A 21,828-nucleotide genomic window follows, 5' to 3' on the forward strand; every position below is an offset into this window, starting at 1 on the left:
TATATACCATTATCCTCATCATGTACCAATATATACCATTAACCTCATCATATACCATTACATACACATGCCATAATTATATAGTGTACATAGGTACTGTATGTACGTAGGTACTTTATGTACCGTACACATATATAAAAAATAAAATAAAAATATAATTTAACCAAACGCCCAAAAACAATCTGCAGTGATTTTCCGAGCGTTTCGTCCGAATAAAAACTCCTCATTTGACAGGAATAGAATGGAAATGTGGGAAGTTTGGGAGCTTTAGCCTGGGAAAAGCTAACATGTGATGTAAGAATCCAATAAGTCCAAATATGACGGCAATAAAGGTTTCACCGGAATATTTCATAACAATAACAATGAAAACAATGTACAAAAATATATACTTTGAATTTTATGGGAGTAAAATGAGAATATTATGAGAATACAATGGAAGAAGATTATTGATGAAATCAGTTGAAATATTTGGAAAAAAACTGCAAAAATGTGGAAAAAAGAGCAAAGAGTGAAGTATGTGTTATACCGCATGCTATGGAGTACATGTTATACAGTACAGTGGTACAGTATGACTTATACTGCATGCTACTGCAGTATTTGTTATCTGGTAGCAAAGCTATGGAGTCCGTGCTTCCATGTGAGCTTGGATGAAATGATGTTCCCACAGGACTGCCATCTATTCGTGGCGGCGTGCAGGGAGTGAAAAGCCGGTTGCTTTTGTGAATAAGAGCATCCCGTGAAGCTTCTGGTTCTTCTGCTTCCGAGGTTCTGAAGCTCCTTTGGTTCCTCAGGCGGCAACCCGCGGGGGGTCTGGCCACCTCTCACGCCGCCTGTCAGGAGATCCGGTAGTCGAAGGTGTACTTCTCGGTGTAGTCGGTCCAGGTGGAGGACGGCATGCTGCGGTACGGGTCCAGGAGGATGCGGAAGCAGCGCACCATCAGCAGGCCCAGGAAGACCAGGAGGACCAGGACGAAGACCAAGGCTGCCCTCTGCTCCGGCTCGAGGACGGAGGAGGAGTGGACATCCGAGGACACGGTGCTCCCGTGGACGTGCTCGGCCATGCCGGGACGCTTCTGGAAGGCGGGAGGACACGCGAACATCTCACGGCGAGGAAGGAGGTGACTGATCTAAAAATAACTTGACGATAAAAATAATCTCCTTCATCTTCCCAGCGTTGAGGAACATGTCCTCCAACATCTGAGACCATCATGTTTGACATGTTCTCACACACACACACACGCACACACTTCCTGCCACCAGCAGGGGCGCTCACTTTTTTCCTTGCTCATAAAGTCCACTGGTGAGATTGGGTGTTTTATTTTGGCGAGACAACGCTTGACTTCCTCTTGCTAGGACCTCAGCGAGGAAAGATGTGGGAAGACAACGTGCTCGTTCACTCGTGGCCACCAGGGGGAGCTGATAGGCTGAACCAACACCAGGGGGCCTCACTAATACACACACGCACTGTATCACTGTATCACAAATACTGTATCACTACACACTCATATACTCCAAATACTGTATCACTACACACTCACATACTCCGAATACTGTATCACTACACACTCACATACTCCAAATACTGTATCACTACATACTCAAATACTGCAAATACTGTATCACTACATACTCATACACTCCAAATACTGTATCACTACACACTCATATACTCCAAATACTGTATCACTACATACTCATACACTCCAAATACTGTATCACTACACACTCATATACTCCAAATACTGTATCACTACATACTCATATACTCCAAATACTGTATCACGACATACTCATACACTCCAAATACTCATATACTGCAAATACTGTATCACTACATACTCATACACTGCAAATACCGTATCACTACATACTCATACACCCCAAATACTGTATCACTACACACTCATATACTCCAAATACTGTATTACTGTACACTCATATACTCCAAATACTGTATCACTACATACTCATATACTGCAAATACTGTATCACTACATACTCATACACCCCAAATACTGTATCACTACACACTCATATACTCCAAATACTGTATCACTACATACTCAGACACTACAAATACTGTATCACGACATACTCACATACTGCAAATACTGTATCACTACATACTCACATACTCCAAATACTGTGTCACTGCACACTCATATACTCCAAATACTGTATCACTACATACTCAGACACTACAAATACTGTATCACTACACACTCATATACTCCAAATACTGTATTACTGTACACTCATATACTCCAAATACTGTATCACTACATACTCATACACTCCAAATACTGTATCACTACACACTCATATACTCCAAATACTGTATCACTACACACTCATATACTCCAAATACTGTATCACTACATACTCATATATTTCAAATACTGTATCACTACATACTCATATACTGCAAATACTGTATCACTACATACTCATACACTGCAAATACCGTATCACTACATACTCATACACCCCAAATACTGTATCACTACACACTCATATACTCCAAATATTGTATCACTACATACTCAGACACTACAAATACTGTATCACTACATACTCATACACCCCAAATACTGTATCACTACATACTCATACACTCCAAATACTGTATCACTACATACTCATATACTGCAAATACTGTATCACTACATACTCATATACTGCAAGTACTGTATCACTACACACTCATATACTCCAAATACTGTATCACTGCACACTCATATACTTCAAATACTGTATCACTACATACTCATATACTCCAAATACTGTGTCACTACATACTCAGACACTACAAATACTGTATCACTACATACTCATATACTGCAAATACTGTATCACTACATACTCATATACTGCAAGTACTGTATCACTACACACTCATATACTCCAAATACTGTATCACTACATACTCATACACTCCAAATACTGTATCACTACATACTCATACACTCCAAATACTGTATCACTACACACTCATATACTCCAAATACTGTATCACTACATACTCATACACCCCAAATACTGTATCACTACACACTCATATACCCCAAATACTGTATCACTACATACTCACATACTGCAAATACTGTATCACTACACACTCATATACTGCAAATACTGTATCACTACATACTCATATACTCCAAGCGGTGTTCAAGCACCGGCTGCCCCCCCCCCCCCCCCCCCCCCATCAATTCAAAAACGTACTAAATAGGTGGACAAAGGACCCCAGTCCGACTTCTCATAGCAGAGGTCACGCCAAGGTTGTCCACCCAAGTCAACTTGGAGCTGCCACAACCTGAGGTGGACCTCAGGAGGACCAAAACTAACAAAGCACCAGGACCCGACCAGATCAGCGGGTGGTTGCTGAAGTCCTGCTCCGCTCAGCATGGCTGGCGTTTCCTGCCATCTCTTCAACCGCTTCCTGTCTGAACATCGTATCCTGTCACTTTGGAGATCCTCCATCATGTGTCCGGTAGCATGAACATCCTTGGTAATGAAAGGCTTTAAAAGGCTCCAGGAGGGGGGCAGGACACATGCTGACCCCCTGACCCCCGACAACACGGGGGCGTGGAGGACGCCGCTTCATAGACATATTTATGCATATTTATGCATATTTTTTTGCCAATTTGTTGACTGAATGTGTTGTATTATGTCGTATTGTTGGGTACATCAAGGGTAAATCAAGTTCCTGACGGATGAATAAAGTTCTTAAGTAAGTAAGTCATGATTAGAATGATTACAAATCTACTAATTGTGTGATTGTGTGTGAGCACCACCGGGGGGCGCCATCGTGTCACAAACGGTGATGTCACTTTCATGGCCGACATCGTGGTGATGAAAAGTGCCGAGTCAGCCCCTTGTTGCCATGACAACCACCGCTGGCTGGCGGGAACCTGTCAAGGTCACACGTCTGCCGTCAAGGACGGAACGGGAGAAGAACAGCAGGGACGTCCTCACGAGAAGGTGGAGCAGTAATGGAGTACAATAGTCATGGATTACTTTGCTTTTGGGAGCAAACCTTGAAAAGTTCCTCAAACAAACCACAAGGCTACACATTCTTCACACGCACACGCACACACACACACACAGTGCGTGCTCGCGTCACGTCGGTGTGAATGATTGACATTCCTGTCTTTGTTTGCTGCACGATTGACAGCAGCTCCATTGTTTGTCTTGGAGTAAGTCACGTGACTCCACAGCCGCTGCTGTTGCTAGGCAGAAATCTCGCCAGAAGGAACAATTCCTACATGACAGGAAGTGATTGTTGGCCGTCCGGGAAGCTGCGTTGCCACGGGTGACCAGCAGCATCCAATCCTCAGCCTCTGGGGTGTTGCCATGGTAACACATCCCCCACGTCCACAATGCTAGCATATTGTTATAGTGCTGAGAATTTTGCTAGCTCCTAGCTGTTAGGAGTACTCCTCATATACGGATAAATATTATATATATGCAAGAATATTACAGTCCTTGTACTACTCAAGTACTCTTTCCCATAACTCCATGGTATTGGCCTTGTTCTTAAAAATGGCCGCCAACAACCTTCTTCTCCATTCCTGAGGCATCTTCTCACCACCGAAGATCCTCTTGAAGTGCTGCACGTCCTTCCCATCTTTGTCCCTCTGCCCCCCCCCTTACTGTTCAAGGGGGAAAGAGGGTTAAAGGTCAGCACATGGTGAAGATGGTGAGCGTTAGCCACAGATGCTAACCTCATGCGCTCTGAGGGGCGGTTTCCACGGCAACAGCCAGCCCCTCCTTTTGCGTCCTGATTAGCATTAGCATAGTGTGCCTGCTGATGAGGATGATGACTCTGCGTCTTCACGCCTCAAGGTGACACACACACACACACGGAGCATTGTCACCTGTGTGTGTGTGTGTGTGTGTGTGTGCGTGCGTGTGAGAGAGAGCAGTGATGAAGATGATGCTAATAATTGTGATTGATCAATAACGCTATGAATGATGGTAATAATGTGTAGAATAAACCCAAGTAGAAATGGTCATAAAAGTGCCGGGTGAGCATTGCCTTGTGCTGATTGGCTGCCTGAAAGAGGGCGTGGCTTGGAGCCGCCGGGCTGCTGAGGTGGAACCTCATTGTCTCTGAGCGCAGCGGCACGCGCGCGGCGTCTCCGCGCTCCTCTTTTTTTTTTCTTCTCGTTTTTATCATCTCGGCGGACGTCAGAGAGGACTTCGTTGTCTCGTGCCGCCGCCTGCTGCTCGCGCGTGCACGCGCATAGGTGAGTCTGACTCGGATTGCGTGTTTGTTTGTGTCTGTGTGACCGCGCGTCGATGGAGCCTTTTGAGGCCGCCAATCACCTGTCAATCAAACGCGTCCCTCCTCGTGCTCTAGCCCCTCCCTCATCCTAAGAGGAGAAAACGCTGAAGGAGCGGGAAGAGGAGGAGGTAGGGGGAGAGGAAAAGGTGACACGTGACGTCATCGTCCATGCGGAGTGTGGTCACAAGAAAGAGTCAAAGGTCACCAGCACTGGACTCCCCCCCCCCCACCCCACCACAGGAAGTCTGTCTGAATGTTTCACCTTTAGGACCACACACACACACACACACACACACACACACACAGGAAGTTGTGGAGTCTTATGTTTGTGTGGTGACACGGTTGAAACAATCCTTCCTCGTCCTCTTCCTCGTCCTTGTCCACCTTTGGACAAAAGCAGGTGATTGATGATTGACACCAAGAAGGTGGCAGCCATCTTTGTAGTCAACTTACAGCTCCTGAATGACACACCTGTGGTTTATCCTTATGGGTGCTAACGAGCTGCTAGCGAGCAGCAGGTGAACATATTGTACTGTAGGAAAGGGGCGGGGCTTGCTGCTGTCATGTGACAACCGTTATTTCTTCAATTATGCTGATTTTGGGCCCTTTGTATTGAGTTGTGGACTCCTATAGAGCAGCTACACGCCGTAACACAAAGCTTAGTTTAGTTAGCTTTAGTTAGTTAGCTTTAGTTTACTTAGCTTAGTTCTTGTTGGTCACACTAGCAAGTACTTAAAAGGAGGTTTTGTGCCGCGAGCGTTAATAAACGGCACTGTATGTTTTCCTATTCCGAAGTAGAGACTGCTTCAAGATGTAGCTTTAGCATTTTAGCGTTTTACCTACAGCATCGGGAACCAAATATGGCTGCTATGCTAATTGTGGCTATTAGCAACCCCGCTTCCTGTATACCAGTCCCTCTGAAACCGAGCATTTAGAGCCAAACTTCTTTCTAACTACTTTTAAAAAGGACCCATGCTGAAAGGACATGTGTCTGAGCAGAAGGGGAAAGGCTAGCTACCTAGCTAGCCATACTCAGGAAGTGTACATGGGCGGGACTGGTCTGAACGGTTGGTGTCGTGTGAGTTCTGGTCAGGGAAACGTGCGGGGAAGTTGTGGAGTTGCGCATAATCGGCAGATATTGGTTGAGGGAGTCCCGCGGGTCTGCCTGGAAGACCACCCTGAGGGCTGACTTTGTGACCACACTGAAGACAGGAAGTGGCTGAGAGCTTAATCTCCTCTTCGTCTGTTTTGGGATTAAATCTGATAAACTGGGACCGCCTCCCTCTTTTATCCGCCCCCCATGACCTCCTCATCTTTGTGTGTCCTCAAATACCCCTCCCCCACCCGAAAGGATGAAGGACTTGACCTGTGTGGGCGTGGTCAAAGACATCATGAGCCGGGACTACCAAGAACCAACGAAACATCCTTGTTTCCTTCCAGCCGAGTGCTGATTGGCGGGGGCGGGTCCTCATTGGTCTAATGCATGAGGACATAAGCCCCCTGGAAGCCAACATGCACGCTGATCCATTAATTAGCTTAAGTGGCCCCCCCTCGCCTTCCCTCCATTGTTTTCCTCTCCATCAATCTTTGCTTCCTGGCGTTGGCACCTCTTGGAGATGTGCCCATTGAGGTTCTCGTGCACGTCGCCGCTGTCGTAAACATCCTTTGACGGGAGCAACAGGCCCCGCCTCCTTTTGAGAGGCATGCCGGAGTGGTTTCCGGGCAGGTTTCCAGAGCTTCCTTCCTAATTCCTGCCGTTGATCCCCTAAAGAGGCTCAACGGCCAGCGAATGCAGATTTAGCCCGACGGCAGGAATCTCAGCAACGACTCGTACGTGACTGGTCCACGACATGGACATGTAGGGAACACCGGGCCGGACCGCCGTCCATCACAACCGTACCCACTCGGCAACGCTCTGAATTCGGGTAAGGCTCGACTCGTGTTCGTCCTTTTGGGCCTTACAGCATGGCCGAGTGGGCGGAGCCACGCCAGGAAGCTCGGAATTGTTTGAAATTGGATCCAAAGATGTTCCTTGGACTCCTACTGCATCTCTGTCTATTTCCCGCACATCCGCCCCGCCCCCCCCAGGAGGCCTGAGGTGACAGGAGCTGGTTGCTATGCTGGTTGCTATGCTGGTTGCTACGTGCGCACTGTCCTCAGGAAGTAGTTGGATCTTTGCTTTTGCAGGGTGGAACTTTTAGGCCTTGGGAGTGTCTCTGTGTCATGTCATGTGATGCACGTTGGACCGGACTTCCTGTTACGGACTTGAGTGCGAGCAATGGCGTCTCTTTTTTGTGTAGCACGTGCAGAGGCAAAGCTACCTGGATGTGACAGGAAGTGGAACCCTGAGATCCTACTGGGCCTCAAGAAGGCCAGGATCTCAGACATGTGGCTGATGGCAGATTAGCGTCCTTGTGTGTGTGTGTGTGTGCGTGTGCGTGTGTGTGTGCGTGTGCGGGGGTCCTGCTGTGTCGCCATGTCTCCGTTAATCGGATCCTGTTTAGATTTTTGGAGGTTTAGACGGAACGTTGCCGTCTCATCCGTCCTTTGATGCTTCCTTCCCAGCATGCTCAGCGGGAGCTCAGTGAGATGTCCGCATTTCCTCAGGTGGACTTGAGTCCTGGGTTGCCCCCTCTAGCTATACGTCATGTGACCTGAGCGAGCGCGAGCTGATGGCGGGGGGGGACGTCAGCACTCATGTTGCCACGGTGACAGGAAGTGCTCGAAGAAGCGTCCCATGATGGCTCGGTGTCGGTGTTGAACCAGTCTTTTGTGTGTGTGTGTCATTGCAGCACCGCTGAGGGGGTCAACCCCCACCTCCTGCCATTCTCACCACTTCCTGTCAGCTGACCATCCCGGCCGACGGTGAGTACAAGACAACACCTGTTCCTCTTCTACGGGGAGCTGGACCCTAGCCCAGCGGACTCTGATCCCGCGTCAGGTCGGTCCACCACAGGAACAGGTGTCTAGGCTTGGCCAGGGGTCTTCATGGCGTGGCACAGGGAGCCCCGCCGAGAACCCGAGAACTTCATCCCTGATTGAATGGAGCCGACCTTTTGTGGGCTTTTGTGTCCACGCACACCTTAGAGTCGTCTGCGAAACCATCAGTGACCACAAGAACATTTGGACTTGAAAAGGGGACAGGAAGTGACCTTTAAGAATGAGGAAGGAACGTAGGACCAAACACCGTGTGTGTGTGTGTGTGTGTGTGTGTGTGTGTGTGCGAGATGGGGTTTTGTTAATTCCATTAAGAGTCATTTGTAACATTGACGGACGTAGAACGGCTCCACTGTCCTGATGAACACGAGATGAGATTTACGGAGGCGGGACATAAATTGAGCGGCGGCCACATTAGTCCCATCGTAAAAATGACAGACGGTCCCCAGCGGCGGTGAGCTGGTGTCACAGTGACAGGAAAGGGGCGGCGGCAGCGAGTGGAACAGGATGTCTCAATTCTGGTCCCAAACATTAAATCCACTTTGGATGTTCAGCAGATCGGCGGCCATGTTGGAAGTTCTACATGAACGCCATTCTGGCTGAATGCACACACACACACACACACACACACATCCATGTTCTGACGCTTCCTGTTTTCTCCCAGGCGACGCCCACTATGAACTGCTGACCCCGCCCCTCCTCTCCCGCAAAATGGCCGGCGGGCTGCCATCATGGATGCTGACATTGCTCCTGCTCCCTACCTGGGAGTCCGCCTCCGTCTCGACCTTCCCGCGGGACCTGGAGCCAATCAGCGTCGTGGACCGGGACCGTGAGTAGCGGTGGCGGCTGGTGGGCGTGTCCGTGCCGTCAGGTCTGTCACCGTGTTGTCTCATCGTAGAGTCGCGCCACTATGCCAGATTCCAAGGACTCCCGCAGGACAACGACACCCGTCTGGACTTTCAGAGGATGCTCCGCGTCAACCACATGCTCTTCATCACCGCCAGGTACACGCCCACGTCCAGCCCCCCGTACGGGACGTGCATGACGTGTGTTTTATGTGTGCCAGGGATCACGTGTTTGCAGTCAACCTCACGACGGCAGCGGAGGCGTTTGTCCCTCAGCTGGTGAGTTGGATTCTAGTTCTTTTCCTGCCTGGACACTTCCTGTCGGGAAGACGGGAAGCAATGTGTGTCTCGCGGCGTCCGACTCCGGTGACGCCCGGGATGTCGTTGCCGAAAAGGTTAGCATCGTGGAAGCTAAACCGTTGGTGTACTTCCTGTTTCAGACGCTGGCGTGGCGCTCCAAAGACGTGAGCAAGTGTACGGTCCGAGGAAAGAACAGCGTGAGTTTGTGGACTTCCTCCTAGCGTCGTTCATCCTCGTGCCGCCGGCGAGTGTTTGAAGTGTGGCTTTTCCAGGACGAATGTTACAACTACATGAAAGTTTTGGTGGTGCGAGACGACGAGACGCTGTTTGCCTGCGGGACCAACGCCTTCAACCCCACCTGCCGGAACTACAAGGTAAACACGCCCCTTGACCTCCTGGATGGGACCCCACTTCCTGTCTTTTGGTGACAGATGGCGACGCTGGAGCAGGTGGGGTCGGACGTGGTGGGCCAGGCTCGTTGTCCTTTCGAGTCGGGTCAGTCCAACGTGGGATTGTTTGCCGGTAAAGTCGCTCGCAGTAGAAGCTTCTGTCTGTTGCATCCGCCATCTTGTGACGCCGGAGCATAAAGTGATCGATCACGTGACAGGCGGAGACTTCTATTCGGCGACCATGACCGACTTCCTGGCCAGTGATGCCGTCATCTACCGGAGCCTCGGGGATGGGCGGCCTGTCCTCAGGACTGTCAAGTACGACTCCAAGTGGCTCCGAGGTGGGTCACGTGACCTCAGGAAGGTTGGCTTTTGAAGACGCGTGAAAGAAAAGAAAAAGGAAGAAAGAAAATCTTCTGTTTTGTTTCCGCAGAGCCGCACTTCCTGCATGCCATCGACTACGGCAGCTACGTCTACTTCTTCCTGAGCGAGATAGCCGTGGAGTACACCGCCCTGGGGAAGGTACGTGGGCGCTGACCTGCGACGCCATGACGGCGATGCAGCTGTGACCGGACACGTCTGTCCACAGGTTGTGTTTTCTCGGGTGGCGCGAGTGTGTAAGAACGATAATGGCGGCTCTCCGAGAGTTCTGGACAAGTACTGGACTTCCTTTCTCAAGGTGACCTGACTAATCATTTTGAAGTGGGCGGCGCCTCAAGGGGACGTGAGGCAGGAAGTAGGACTGCGGTCGCGCTAAAATAAGACCTGTTTCTGGTCTCGGCACAGGCCCGTCTCAACTGTTCGGTTCCGGGGGATTCTTTCTTCTACTTCGACGTGCTGCAGTCGCTCACCAACGTGCTTCAGATCAACGGCAGGCCTGCTGTGGTCGGCGTGTTCACCACGCAGGCCAACAGGTCAGTGACGGACGCCGGACTTGATGCTAATGCTAGCCTGCCAACTCGCGGTCACGTGTCGCTTGCGTGTCGGCAGCATCCCTGGCTCTGCGGTTTGCGCGTTCTACATGGATGATGTCGAGAAGGTGTTCGACGGGAGGTTTAAGGAGCAGCGGAACAGCGACTCGTCGTGGACTACGGTGCCAGATGAGCAGGTTCCCAGGCCCAGGTGAGAGGACAGGCCCTCGTCTCTTTGCGACTGCTGGAGGTCACGTTAGAGTTGAACGGAGTGTCTTCTGTAAATGTTGCAGACCCGGTCTGTGCGCCGGCGAGGGCCCGTTGGCCGACTACAAGTCTTCTGTTCAATTCCCGGATGAAACGTTGACTTTTATCAAGTCGCACCCTCTGATGGATGAAGCCGTTCCCTCCGTCAACCATCGGCCATCTTTCACCCGGACGTCCAGCGGGTAGGATCTTCTGGAAAGTGAACAGGATTTATTAGCCGTATTCATCTGTGGTGGCATCATCCACACTTTTATTTTGAAATCCCTCGTCTTCCTTCACACCAAGAGACTCAGTCGTAAAAATTAGCATTAGCTTGTTCATGATTGGCAGATAGCTAGCTGTGGACCGCCTGTTGTCTTCCTCGTAGGTCCAAGCTGACCCAGATTGTGGTGGACCCCACGGCCGGCCCCTACAAGGATCGGACCGTTATGTTCCTGGGGTCCGATGACGGGAGAGTCCTGAAGGTTTTGGCCGGCATGCTTCCCAATGACACCTTCGGCTCCAAACTTCTGGAGGACATAGACGCCTACGACCCGTCCAGGCGAGCAACTGCTTCTTTCTTTGAGAAGGCGGCACTCTTCATCACGCTGGCACTCGTTGTAATTCCCGTTGGCTCCATCCAGGTGTGGCCTTCAGGGCCGAGGGGACAGGAGGGTTCTGGGCCTGGAGCTGGACAAGGACCATCACGCCTTGTTTGTGGCCTTCCCCAACTGCGTCATCCGAGTGCCGCTCAGCCGCTGCAGCCGACACGGAGCGTGCAAGAAGTAGGAGTCAAACACGCAAGGACGCAGTCCGTGTCTGGTCCGCGTTCCGCCTTCCGTCAGGCCATGTTCAATTCCCACAAACAAATGAACCAATGAAAAGCCTGTCTGTGTGTTTTGTTGGATTCCTTCAAAGGAAAAGCTCCGCCCATGTGCACAGTGTATGAAGATTTTCACAATAAAGTGCTTTCTGTTTTGCAGGGCGTGTCTGACCTCCCGTGACCCCTACTGCATCTGGTTGCGCACGGGGCGGTGCACGAACATGGCACCCGGTTTCAAGTAGGCTTCTATTTCCTGTCTCTTTCTTACATGAGTTGCAATCATTGACGACTTCCTGGTTCGCCACCCGTGTGAGTGGCGCCAGATGAAGTCCATCATCTGAGTTCTTTGGTGTGATGAACCGAGCGCGGGCGTTGAGCCCCGAAAAGAACAATGGCCAGCTGACTCGCCTCCTCCCCCTCTCTGCAGGGCGGGGTTTGACCAAGACATTGAGGGTGACCACTTGACCGCGACCGCCTGCCACGGTGAGATGTGTCACGGCCGTCACCGTGACGCCAAAACTTAGACGTCGTCTTTGTGTTTTTGCAGCTGACATCTTGGACGCCTCAAGTGACCGGGAGTCGCCCGCCGACTCAGCATACGGTAAGGACCCTCAAGTCAAGCACATTAGAAGAGCCGCCGCCCACACTCAGTGGGCCCACACTCCGTGGGCCCACACTCCGTGTCCAGGATGTAGGACTTTTCACGTCTGTGGCGTATCTTCTAGGCATCCAGCGTCTTCCCGACGTGGACCAGCGCTCAGCCGCTCACGTGCATTACACGCTACTGCTTGCCTGCGTGCTACTCGCCTTCTTCCTGGGCGCCATCTTGTCGGCTTTCCTTGCCTCGTGTTACTGTGGCCGCAGCTCCACCCGCCACGATGGGAAGTTGTCCAAAGACCCGGAGGCGGCGCTGCCGCGCGCCATGTCCCTGCGCTCCCTCGCCAAGCTGAGCGGCCTCCTGGATGGGCAGCCCAAGGTACAAGTCCCTGGGGGCGTGACCACCAAATAGCAACACAGGAAGTAACATTTGGATGATGCACTTTCATTCCTCTCCTCCAGGAAGAAAAAACGGACGTGTCCGTGTGTCCAAAGATGTACACATCTTTCATCCCCAACGGGGGCATCGAACCGCACCTCATCCCTGCCGCAAACCAGAACCTTCCTCTGTCCCAGGTACTGGCCAGTATCTTGACAAAAGTATTGGGACGCACCATACTTCAGTGATTCCCTTTTTATTATATAATTGACATTTTGACTTCCTGTAAGTGTCCCAGTATTTTTGCTTGCTTGATGTCAGGGTTTACGGCATAGAACTGGTACCGAAGTCCGGGGGTCTCTAACTGACGTTCCGCCTCAGGAGGATGTCGAGCTGTCGAGTCTTGCCACGCCGGAACCCAGCCCAGAATTCCTAAAGCAGACGGGCGAGGTCGGGCAGCATCGTCCCTATGAGATGGCGTCAGACGCCGCCAAGGCGGTGACGGGAAAGTCTCCACCCACCTTGCTGCTGTGTCACCACGGCAACAGTCAGAGCAAGGATGGCAAGGCTTGGAGTGACGAGCAGGTCATAGGAGACGTCCATCACTGCCACAAGTCTTGCCCCCCAGCACCCGTGGACGTATCGGCGCTGGACGAGCTGCTCAAGCACATCCACGAGGTCAGCGCCTCGGGAAGCGGAGGAATCAAAGTCTTGACGTCGTCATCTTCCTCCATGGGGCATCATCATCCTCATGGCTTCAACCACAGCCATCGCCAAGGCAACCAACACCACGACGGCGGCCAACATCAGCATCAGCGAATCCCAGAGACAGAATCGACTTCCTACTACGGCGCCTCCACGCCCTTGTGGGATGGCCTTTCCAAACGACTGGACACGCCTACTCGAAACTCTGCCTCCTCGTCCTCGCGGTTCTTGGAAATGCCGGGACACTTGCAACGGCACGCCTTGGTCAAGATGGCCAGCGGCGTGCCGCGTCACCACAGCTTCAACCAGCGGGGGGCGCCGTCATTCCTCGCCAGGATGAACACCAACAGCAGCAGCAACGGGCCCCCCGTCGCCAACGCATGTTTGACGCGACAACACAGCTACAGTGAAGGACCGCATGCCCAGCGGGCGGCCATCGTGCGGCGGACGGTGTCTCTGAAACCCAAGGTCCCGCCCAAACCCTTGTTCCTTCCCAACGTGGCCACATCGCCGCTCTCTGAGGCACCCAGGTCCAACTACTGACACGGAAGGAGCGCTTCATGCTGGGGGCGGAGCTGGAGAGGAACCCATCAGTGTCCGGACAATGACGGGCCCCTCCAAAGGAACAGCCCCTCCCACTCGGCATCTCATCACCGTCAGGCTGAGGTACCTCTCACCACAATGTTTTGTACCATATTGGTATGTGTCGCCTGGCTCGGGGGCGGGGCTTCTTGCAATAACACAGACTAACAGCAGACGTTAGCATGTTGCTGGAGACTTTGCTACTTTTGGAATTCCAATAAAGTTTTCAAACAAACAAAAAGATTCAAGTCAGTTTTTATTGAAGCTTGTACACTGAAATGCTGAAGAGGAAAAGCAATTACCTCTGGTCTTTTGTGGTTTCAAATGGAATACGACCGGTAGTACACTTTAAAGTATACCTCGTACGCAGTGTATTTACTTCCCGGGTAAACGTTGTTGATTCCAGTATTTACCTTCCTCCCCTTTTTAATGGTTCCTTCCAACCACTGGAGTTTCTTTGAGCTGGAGTGCAAGTGCGGAAGTGCACCAATTGAGACGCAAGCCCAGGAAGGCAGTTCGGCCGGGGCCCGGACCCGCACGCACCGGTCACCACCGATTGGGAGTCGAGTAACGCTAGCCCATGAGCCAAGAGCCCGAGCTGTCAACTTGTTGTCCGGTGCAGCTCTTAAGGCATCAGGGAGTGAGGTTCGCCTTTGGCACCAGTAACAGTACACCAGTACCAGTACACACCAGTACTTTGGCACAACTACACAAACTGGCATCCGTCCAAGTACCCACGTGTGTTCCCACGAGAGGTTTACTGTCAGTACCGAGAAGTTGTACTCAGAATGCTGCTAATGGTGAGCGTGCAGTGACGGACCCGCAATAACTTGGCAAACAGTCATGGATTTGGGATGGATCAGGAATTAAGTACAAGAATACTTTGAATTGACGTGCACTGACTCAGTAGTATTCGCCCGAGTGTTGCGTTTACATCTCAGCATCGCCACCGAGTGGTCAACACCTGAATGACAGGAGTCAGTGAGGTAGCGCGGTGATGAAACACCACCACCTTGTGGTCATTTGAGGCGACTTCCTGTTGCTACAAAGCGTCAAAATAAAAGCGGTCACGTGTGGGCCGTGCCTTGTGAAAGTTGAACACAGGTTCGAGCGTGTCGCCTGTAGTTGGAGTTGTCGCTGAAGCGGCGTCCGCAGGCAGCGCAGCTGTATGGTCGCTCCCCCGTGTGCACACGCAGATGTTTCCGGTAGCCGTCGAAGCGGGTCAGCCTCTTCCCGCAGATGGTGCAAATGTACGACTTGTCCGCTTTGTTCATGTCCCGCTTGGCGTGGTCCCGCATGTGTTTAGACCACGGCCCTCGCCGGGCAAAGGCCCGTCCACAGATGCTGCAGATGTACGAGTGCTCCTCATTGGGCGGTGGCGGAACCGGATCCGCGCAGGTGTACTGCACCGAGGTTCCCGGCTGAGGGTCGGAGTTGTCCGTGTCCTGGCCGTGGACGCCATCGGGCCACTCCACCAAGTCACCGCTCGGGAATGAGAACACGCCACCGGGCTCGGAACCTGGAGGCGTGTCATCTTGCTGGTCCTCATCCTCTTCCTCTTTGATGGGAGGGGGCACGCGTTCTTCCGGGTCCACACCGGACGTCCAATCCTGCGGCTCACTGGGCGCTGACGGGAAGTGACATCACAACATTCGTTTAAGCAGAATGATTGTTTCAGTGGCCTGACGTCATGTAGTCTTTGTAAATGTCGACGAAGCTAAGCACGAGCCCGGCCCTGGTTGTTTACCTCCACTAAGCACAAAGCTAGCTAGCATTCTAAACATGTCCCGGTTCGACTGGCCCTTGAAGGCGGTCCGAAAGGTTCCAAGAAGGAGAAAAGGGTGAAAAGTATCTTCAGACCTGCGCTGCTGGTCGTTTTGCAGGAGAAATCCAGCAACCGCCGCTGACGTTCGATCTCCCGCCTGGAGCGGCACAGTTCCTCCTCGAACTCCGCGATAGTTCTGCCAAACACGCCGAAGATCTCGTCTGCGACCTCGGCGAGCCGCTGGTTGATTAGCAGGCGCAGCATCTCAACTTTGGTCATCCTGACCTGCGGTTCTAATGTCGCCCCGAGCTCAAATGAATCGCTCCTTTGCTTCTCTGCACCACTTCCGGGTGTCCGTTAGCGCTGCCGGCCATGTCGCGGCGCCACCTGCTGGCCGGGAGGGCCTTGTCGTTAAAGCAGCAAAGACAGCACAGAGCATCTGAACACCTTTTACAACTTGACGGGGATTCCCTGCTTGACTGTAAAGGCTAACCAAGGTCGTGTTGTGAAAACAACAATGTTTTTACTTGTGTGCCGAGTTTTTTTTTTAACAGTCCCACACTGTGCTCCTTCATTTAAGAGTCTTGTTTGGAGTTGTTTTTTCCCTCCCCTCTCCTAGTGTTGCCCCCCTTCTTTGCCCAATCATCCCGTCCTGCCACCCCTTGTCTCACTGCATAGTATGTTGTATATGTATGGACGGATGATTGCACTATTTCGCTTGTACTTCTGTTTAAGTGACAAGAATAAAGGACTACATCATCAACAAAGGTTAGTGGAAATGTAACTCAACCCTTCTCTCTAATCAACATTTCTCATCTGAAATCCTTGAACTAAAGAGTATTGCTACAGTATTGCTACATTGCTAAATGAATAGCTATTCAGAGCTAGCAACCTTTGGAAACAACCTCATCAATGTAATCACATGACTAACAGGGATATAAACAGGATTTTTTTATTGAATTCCAACATCAGCAATCCAACAACAACCTTTAGCTAAGATGGTTATGGGTACTAAACCACAATGGTGACAACTTGATCCAGAATTAGATTAGACACGATGACGTTTAGGCGGCACAAAGTCCAAAGTGTGATTAAAACGCAGTCGTCCGCTAGTACCCGATGTTAGCGTTGGATCTTCAAATTAAAAGCATCACAATCGACGTGACAATGTTTACTTCTAGGACAAACAGTGCACACGGGTGATAGAACCCGGTGGAGATGTTTCCAGCAACAGTTGGACCGGATGTTATCTTCTACCCTCCCCTTCAATTTGTATTACAGTTGCCTGTAAAATATCCACTGCGACACAGCGTTGTACCATTTCTAGGAATGAATGCCAACATGCTTCTCTTATTTTGAAGAGTCATGCAAGACATCCGCTACTAGCTAGGTTGACGCAGTCGCGTTTTAATCAATTTGGACTTTGTGCCTCCTCAATGTTACGGTATCTAACGTAATTCCGGATCCAAGTGTCCCCGTTGAGGTTTAACGACTGATAATGATGGGCAAAGTATGACGTTAATGAAAGAACGTACAGAGTTTGTGATGTGTGGCCGGATTTGGGCTGGTTCTTGAAGGGAGGCTCAATCCACCACAATTAATACTTACTGGATTTACTTACTCGGTTCTGATGCGATCGAGCACCAGTTTGTTTCGAACTTTGTAATGGCCTTAATAATTGGTGTAATTAAGGCCACGTTTACTAAATACATGACGAAATCAGCTACATGTCAATGACATCTGCAAAGGGAAAAGACAGTAAAAAGGCACAAAGGTGGCCGTACAGGTTTGCCTGTGAATGGTACGGTCCAAATAACCTGGTTAATCTTTTATATTCCTGATGACGCTCCATATTCTATGGAAGTATGTAGCGCCAAGGCTGTTGGCATGGACTCCATTCATATCCAAGCATATTCATTCCACACTTGACATTGGAAAGTACTTGACTTTAAAATAGATTCCTGAAGACTACACCAAACCTGATTGGCTCTGTGCCTCTTCTTTTCCTTCAACTACATGGCGTGCCACATAACAGTTACTTCAAGAGTTAGGCAAGGAGCTAAAAGCTGAGCCGTCAGCTCGTGTCAGGGATTGAAGGTTCCACACGTACGACTCGCCACACCACACCACACCAGCCGAGAGAAACGTCTTCTTCCTGTCTCTTTGTCCGCTAAGACGTGTCCTCAGGGTCTGCATCCTTGCAGCGTCTCCATCTGTTGGACGTCCTCGTCACTTCCTGCAAAGTTGTATTCATCCACTGGTGATGAGTACACGATGAACCCCCCCACAAAAGTACCTAACATCAAGGAATCAGTGTTTGCCCACCGGTGGGTCATGTGACATCATTATGGATGCACATTATTGCATGATCGTTAATGTTTACTAGCGGGGGTGTCACAAGAACTCGGCAGGTTAAAAGGTAACAAGATGCGTGATGGTGACATGGTGACACCCCCATTTACGTGCTAATGTTTGCTAGCTTGTAACACTCACCACCTTGGGTCTTGTGAGCTGAAAGAAGAAGAGAAACAAAGAAGAGTGAAGGCGTGTTTGCACGTTGCTATGACGACTTTCTCATCACTCACCTCGTTTCTTCTTACAAATGTAGATGCCGATGGCCGCCGCTGTTGCCACGATGATGGCGGCGACGAGCGTGGCCACGGGGATGGCGATGTTGAGAGGCTTCACTGCAGCAAAAAAGCCAGGCCACCGGTTACCACGGTTACAGAAGGGTATTTTAGTGCCACAACCACTCACCGTAGTTGGTCATGATCTTGGACGCGTTCAACGGGACGACGATGTCCTCCTGGAGCCCGGACAGCCGGAAGACGCAGGCGTATCTGTGCCAGTCGTGGGGCGGCAGCGTGTTCACCTCCAAGGTCACGCTGAGCTGGAAGGTGTGGTCGTGGTTGGGGAGGAGCTCGCCGTGCTCCACGAGCTCGTAAATCTGCTTCCCGTCTCTGCTCCAGAACATGTCAGCTATGTCGGGGTAGAATCCGGTGGCGTGGCACGTGACCACTGCCGAAGGCCTGGTCTGCAGCAGGGACACCATGGGGCGCTCTGGAGGGACGGATGACAACATGGGCAGCGGCCTCGGGAACGCCCCCCTCCCCGGTGGTGCGGACTAATTACCGATTCTCTGCAGGACACTTTTTCCGCATTCCAGCGTGTTGTTGAGGCGTCGAGGACAGTCGTCCAGCAGGCGGTGCTCCATGAACTCCATCCAACCCGTGTTGTCGTTCCACTTCCTCTGGGTGACGTCCATCTGAGGCTTCAAGGAGATCCAACGCCGCTCGTTCATGTCCAGGAACAACGTGTCGTCTCCGTCGTAACTGTGATAATTGAAACCTCTGAAGGTGCGCGTCTGGTCGTCGTACTCGCAGCCGTGCAACACCTGGAACACATGCACGCCTGCAGCATGCACGTGCACATGCACACACACACACACACACCAGGAGAACTTCACTCACTCCTAATGATGACCCATGCTAATGCTAATGCTAATGGAACCTTGAGTGCGGTTGAAGCGTTTCCCAAGAATGTCAATGTTGATTTTCCCAAAGTGGTCTTGGCCTTCCCAGAAGGATGTTTGCGTCTTCCAGTAATCGGGGTCCAACTGGGTGATGCGGTTCATCCAAGCTTCTCTGGGCACGGCCGTCTTGGTGAGGCTGTCGTAGTGATCCGTGGTGATCCCGTCAACGACCACCACCGCCACCATGTCGGGAAGGTTGGCGATGCCGGTGGTCACCGTGTACACATGCCACAAGGAGTGCGTCACTCATGTCGACAGGAACAGGAAGTCACACTTAGCACATTGCCTTTTTTTAAATTAAGGCTTGATTATTTGTCACCTGAAACAATGGAGATGCTCCATATCTTTTTTTTTTTTTCAAATTGATAACTTACTGTTTCGCAAGGCAGATATGGTACAGATAACCATTTTTATATCTACTTTTTAAATTACAAGTGTTGTTTATGCACACCGGGAGGTAAGAAGGACTGGAAGAAATGAGGATGTGAGCAAGTGCACCGGTTGATTAGTCCAGATGAAATATCATGACGTGACTACTACCAGGAGAAGGGGAGCATAGAGGGGGAGGGGCCACATGGCGTGGCCCAGCAAGGTGCACTGAATTCGGGCACACTTTTGCGGCAGTGTCGCTGGCGTTTCAGGTGGCTGATAAAGTTTATTGTGCGCTCTATGTTTTTTCACCTCATTGCGGAGCATTCGGTGCAACTAGTACACGAGATGTATTCGTCAGAAAATTAGTGTTTGTTTACAAGTGAGCTCAGGGGAGGTTCCGACAGGCTGTTAACGTCAGGCAGAAAAAAGGAGCGCTTGATTTGCTCACCCACACAGTACGAGTCATCTCACCTCATTGAAGCCTATTTTAAAATTATCCGTTATGAGAACTATTTTTAATGCTATCGGATTAATCGGTATGACACCATAATTGCCTTAAATTTGTGGGATAATTACCATGCACCCCTACTAAACAACAGTGAATTCTGCGAAAATCACACTGGTATCAAGTCGCTAACACAGTTAGCCACTTAGCATGCCGCTAATCTTCAAACTAGCAAAACAACTTGGATCATGTTTATTAATTTCTGGCTTTAAGTTACGCTAACAATCTAAAAAAATATATACTTAAATTGACGTTACACTGCACAGTTAATCAATACGAAAACAAAACCAAGTTTTTCAAGTATTCTTACCGGGAGATACGACATGACAGCAAAGAAGAAGAAAGAATGTCACTTTCTCCATTTGGCGACGAAGTCAAGTTGGTGGCTATCAAAACGAACTCATATTCAACTCATATTCAAAACGAATATGAGTAAAACTTTTAAAGATAGTCCTATGTCACGGAACTAGACTGAAGAGAAAGTCTCGCGCAGTGCAGCTGCCTGCCAAGAACATAACAACGTCACATGACGTCATACCGGTAGTACGGAGCCAAGACGTACGGTGGCCGACGGGGGCAAAAATATTAAAGAACGCGCTCTCAGTAGGTAATGTCAGTCAACCAGTAATTGACGATACCGATCTAATAAGTTGTTACATACCGACTTTGGGGTATTTGTTGTAAACTATAATCATCCAAACAACTAATAGTCAGTGAATCTGTAGAAATCTTTCACGTTTTGAGTTGAACTACTCTTTTTTAAAAAATATATTTTATGACAAACTTCAATTGTACAAAACAATAACAATATAAGCAGAATTACAGGAACATAAAAGTGCAATTCTACAGAACAATATCAACATAAATAAAAAAAATAAATAACAAAGAAAGGAATGTGCGAGGGATACTGAAAATACTTGAAAATAAGAACAACAAAATAAAAATAGAAAACATTTAGAACGTTCTCCAATGTATGAAAGGTTTCCAGTGCTTTTCTGTTTTTTGAATATCAGTTTCAGTGATTCATATCATATTTTCAGTTCAGAAGAAAACCGGTGAATATTTGGCTTGCATAACATGACTCTGGATTTGTGAATATGGAATTTTCCTAATAAACAAAGACATTTCACAGCATTCTGCAGATCCTTACGAAGGTTACATTGTAGAAACAAGACCATTTCCATTTTGATGTCAAGGAGTGTATTAAAAGACATAAAAAGTCACATAGAAACTTCGGTCCAAAATGTTTGAGAAATGGGGGACATTCATAGAATAATTACCTTATTGATTCCTCTTCTATTTTGCAAAATGAGCATTGTGACGAGACCCCCTCCATGAATTTGGCTAAACGTGAGTTGCAAGGGTAAAAATTGTGGATTGTTTTAATGTGAAGTTCTTTTTCACTTTATTTGGAATAAAAACTGATTGTGTTCATTCCATAGCTTTCCAAAGGGAATGTGAGGGAAGGAGTTCCTCCAAAATACAAGAGCCGTCGAAGGGCAACTTCTATCGAAACTAAGCGTGTTCCTTATGTGTTTGTTATGACATTTACTGTCAAGAATATCCGTCTACCAATCATCATACTTGGAGAAACTCCTTCCATCAGTCCACCCCGGAGAGATGATTTAAACAGCAGCAAATGCTGGGATG

General features: G+C 49.8%; 4 protein-coding genes across 4 annotated transcripts; 1 reads left to right on the forward strand and 3 right to left on the reverse strand.

Moving 5' to 3' along the window:
• Positions 1–428: 428 nt before the first annotated feature.
• LOC131101573 (cortexin-2-like) lies at positions 429–1,273 on the reverse strand. Its single transcript, XM_058046847.1, has one exon. The coding sequence runs from the start codon at positions 1,098–1,100 to the stop codon at positions 834–836; it is 267 nt and encodes an 88-aa protein (XP_057902830.1). The 5' UTR covers positions 1,101–1,273; the 3' UTR covers positions 429–833.
• A 6,921-nt stretch (positions 1,274–8,194) lies between these two features.
• On the forward strand, positions 8,195–14,207 carry LOC131101556 (semaphorin-6D-like). The gene is made up of 21 exons (XM_058046831.1): positions 8,195–8,463; positions 8,892–9,056; positions 9,126–9,231; positions 9,294–9,351; positions 9,513–9,569; positions 9,645–9,746; positions 9,804–9,894; positions 9,980–10,102; positions 10,195–10,283; positions 10,351–10,440; positions 10,548–10,675; positions 10,752–10,883; positions 10,966–11,121; positions 11,307–11,480; positions 11,563–11,703; positions 11,902–11,979; positions 12,169–12,224; positions 12,289–12,342; positions 12,467–12,717; positions 12,801–12,914; positions 13,039–14,207. Exons 1-21 carry the CDS (start codon positions 8,451–8,453, stop codon positions 13,963–13,965), a joined length of 3,105 nt encoding a protein of 1,034 aa, XP_057902814.1. The 5' UTR covers positions 8,195–8,450; the 3' UTR covers positions 13,966–14,207.
• Positions 14,208–14,441: 234 nt separating this feature from the next.
• Positions 14,442–16,142, reverse strand: LOC131101569 (zinc finger protein 771-like). The gene is made up of 2 exons (XM_058046843.1): positions 15,865–16,142; positions 14,442–15,631 (listed from the first exon to the last, which is right to left on the reverse strand). Exons 1-2 carry the CDS (start codon positions 16,046–16,048, stop codon positions 15,072–15,074), a joined length of 744 nt encoding a protein of 247 aa, XP_057902826.1. The 5' UTR covers positions 16,049–16,142; the 3' UTR covers positions 14,442–15,071.
• A 563-nt stretch (positions 16,143–16,705) lies between these two features.
• On the reverse strand, positions 16,706–20,707 carry LOC131101562 (major histocompatibility complex class I-related gene protein-like). The gene is made up of 7 exons (XM_058046836.1): positions 20,489–20,707; positions 19,280–19,546; positions 18,902–19,180; positions 18,527–18,829; positions 18,355–18,456; positions 18,263–18,280; positions 16,706–18,005 (listed from the first exon to the last, which is right to left on the reverse strand). Exons 1-7 carry the CDS (start codon positions 20,538–20,540, stop codon positions 17,953–17,955), a joined length of 1,074 nt encoding a protein of 357 aa, XP_057902819.1. The 5' UTR covers positions 20,541–20,707; the 3' UTR covers positions 16,706–17,952.
• Positions 20,708–21,828: the final 1,121 nt, after the last annotated feature.

The sequence above is a fragment of the Doryrhamphus excisus genome, chromosome 14, assembly GCF_030265055.1.
Source record: "Doryrhamphus excisus isolate RoL2022-K1 chromosome 14, RoL_Dexc_1.0, whole genome shotgun sequence".
Lineage (NCBI taxonomy): Eukaryota > Metazoa > Chordata > Actinopteri > Syngnathiformes > Syngnathidae > Doryrhamphus > Doryrhamphus excisus.